The 1,777-nt window shown below is 31.0% G+C and overlaps 1 protein-coding gene across 1 annotated transcript; it reads right to left on the bottom strand.

Moving 5' to 3' along the window:
- Positions 1-842: 842 nt before the first annotated feature.
- Phum_PHUM570090 (uncharacterized protein) lies at positions 843-1,381 on the bottom strand (the record flags this gene model as incomplete). Its single annotated transcript, XM_002432070.1, has 2 exons — positions 843-899; positions 1,214-1,381. The coding sequence occupies 2 exons, from the start codon at positions 1,379-1,381 to the stop codon at positions 843-845; spliced, it is 225 nt and encodes a 74-aa protein (XP_002432115.1).
- Positions 1,382-1,777: the final 396 nt, after the last annotated feature.

Below are 1,777 nucleotides of genomic sequence, written 5' to 3'. Positions count from 1 at the left end.
CCACGCCTTCTTCTTCTTTTTTTGTTTAAAATACCTGAACGTAAATAATTTCAACCTGGAAAATTGAGACTCCGGAAAACAAAAAAAAAAAAAAATTTTTTTTCTCGAAGATGAATGAAACTCACGGTCACGGTCGATCGTTTTAATTCGTGACACGATCACGATGACAATTTCAAAAAAAAATCACGTGACAATTTAATAACCAAATAATAATAATAATGAAAATTTCATCGAATGTTCCAGTTCGAGGAGGAAAATAATAAAAAAAAAAATTAATAAAAATCAACGGATTATGCCTATTCATCATCATCATCATCATCATCACGATAAAAAAAAATAAAATTTATTTAGAATTTCTAAAACCCCGATACGAAAACAAACAAACAAAAAAAAAAAGTTTTAACTTTGTCAGTCACGAGTTCCAGAGAATTTTTTTTTCTCCAGCGCTCGAGCAAAAATTTTACCGAAAAAAAAAACAATAAAAGAAATTATTATTATTATTATTGTTTTCAATTAATGTTTTTGTTTGTTTGTTTGTCTTTTGCGATTCATCTCTTCATCATGAGCTGGTTTACTTTTCCAACTAAATTTAGTAATAATAATAATAATGATGATGATGATAATTTGCTTTCGGGTGAAAACGAAAAAAAAAAAATTTCAATTACGAACCTCGCACCTGAAAAAATTTATTACCGCCAAAAAAAGAGAGAGAAACGCATTTTTTTAAAAAACGGCGACATTCCCCCCTTTGCCCCCCTCCTCTCTCTTTACGTAGAAATACTACTGATAGTAAGAATGTGACTGGAGAAAATCACGCGACTAAACCCCCCCCCCGAACTTCTTTAATAAAAAATATAATCCGAATAAGGTAGAGAGAAAGCAAAAGAACGAGCGAGTGTCTAAAACCACGAAAAACGAATTAAAATAAATATCCTTAAAAAAACAATGATGATGATGATAATGATGATGAGAAATAATAAAAGTGAAATTCGGACGTGGAAATAATAAAAAAAAAATTTTCAAATTTTTCACGCGCAATATAAATTTCCAATACTGGGGAACCGATTCCAGTGACAGTCGCTGGAAGGTATTTTTTTTAAAAAGGGATGTAAAAACGTCACACGCGATGAAACAAAAAAAAATCACCTTAAAGGGAAAAAACGTGGCACGAAACAAACAAACGAAAGAGAGAAAAAATAAAAAGAAAACTCACCATTAGATTATCGATGATCGTCCGACAATTTTCATTTGGCACATCTTCCGATATACCAACGACGATCCCTTCGTATCCGCCATTTTGTATACTAACTGGAGAAGTGTACGAAACCGGAAATGATCCCGTTAAACACAACCAAAATCCAATCCTCGTTAATATTGTCATTTTTTCCATCGTCGCAAAACGATTTGATTTTTTTTTTTTTTTAAACACACGAAAACGGATCGATAGATTCACTTTTTAATATATATCATATCATTTTTCCTGGATACGTTCCTGTTTGGAAAAATCACGAAACCTGAAACAAACAAACAAAAAAAATTAAAAATAATAATAATAATGAAAATAATTTTTAAACAAAAATTTTCCAAAACGTTTCTGACGCTTTGTTAAAAAACAAAAAAACGAAATCCTTTTCGTGTTCGTGTCAATAGAAAAAAAAAATTCAATTTCGTAACCGGAAAATTTTATATATATATAAATAAAATTTCAATTTATTCGCGGGCGGCGAACGTGTCTCTGTTACCGAATATTAGTAGGGAGGTTGGGGGAGGGCTGCTT

Source organism: Pediculus humanus, genomic scaffold (genome assembly GCF_000006295.1).
Source record: "Pediculus humanus corporis 1103172108302 genomic scaffold, whole genome shotgun sequence".
NCBI lineage: Eukaryota > Metazoa > Arthropoda > Insecta > Psocodea > Pediculidae > Pediculus > Pediculus humanus.
This window is presented reverse-complemented; position numbering and strand designations above follow the sequence as displayed.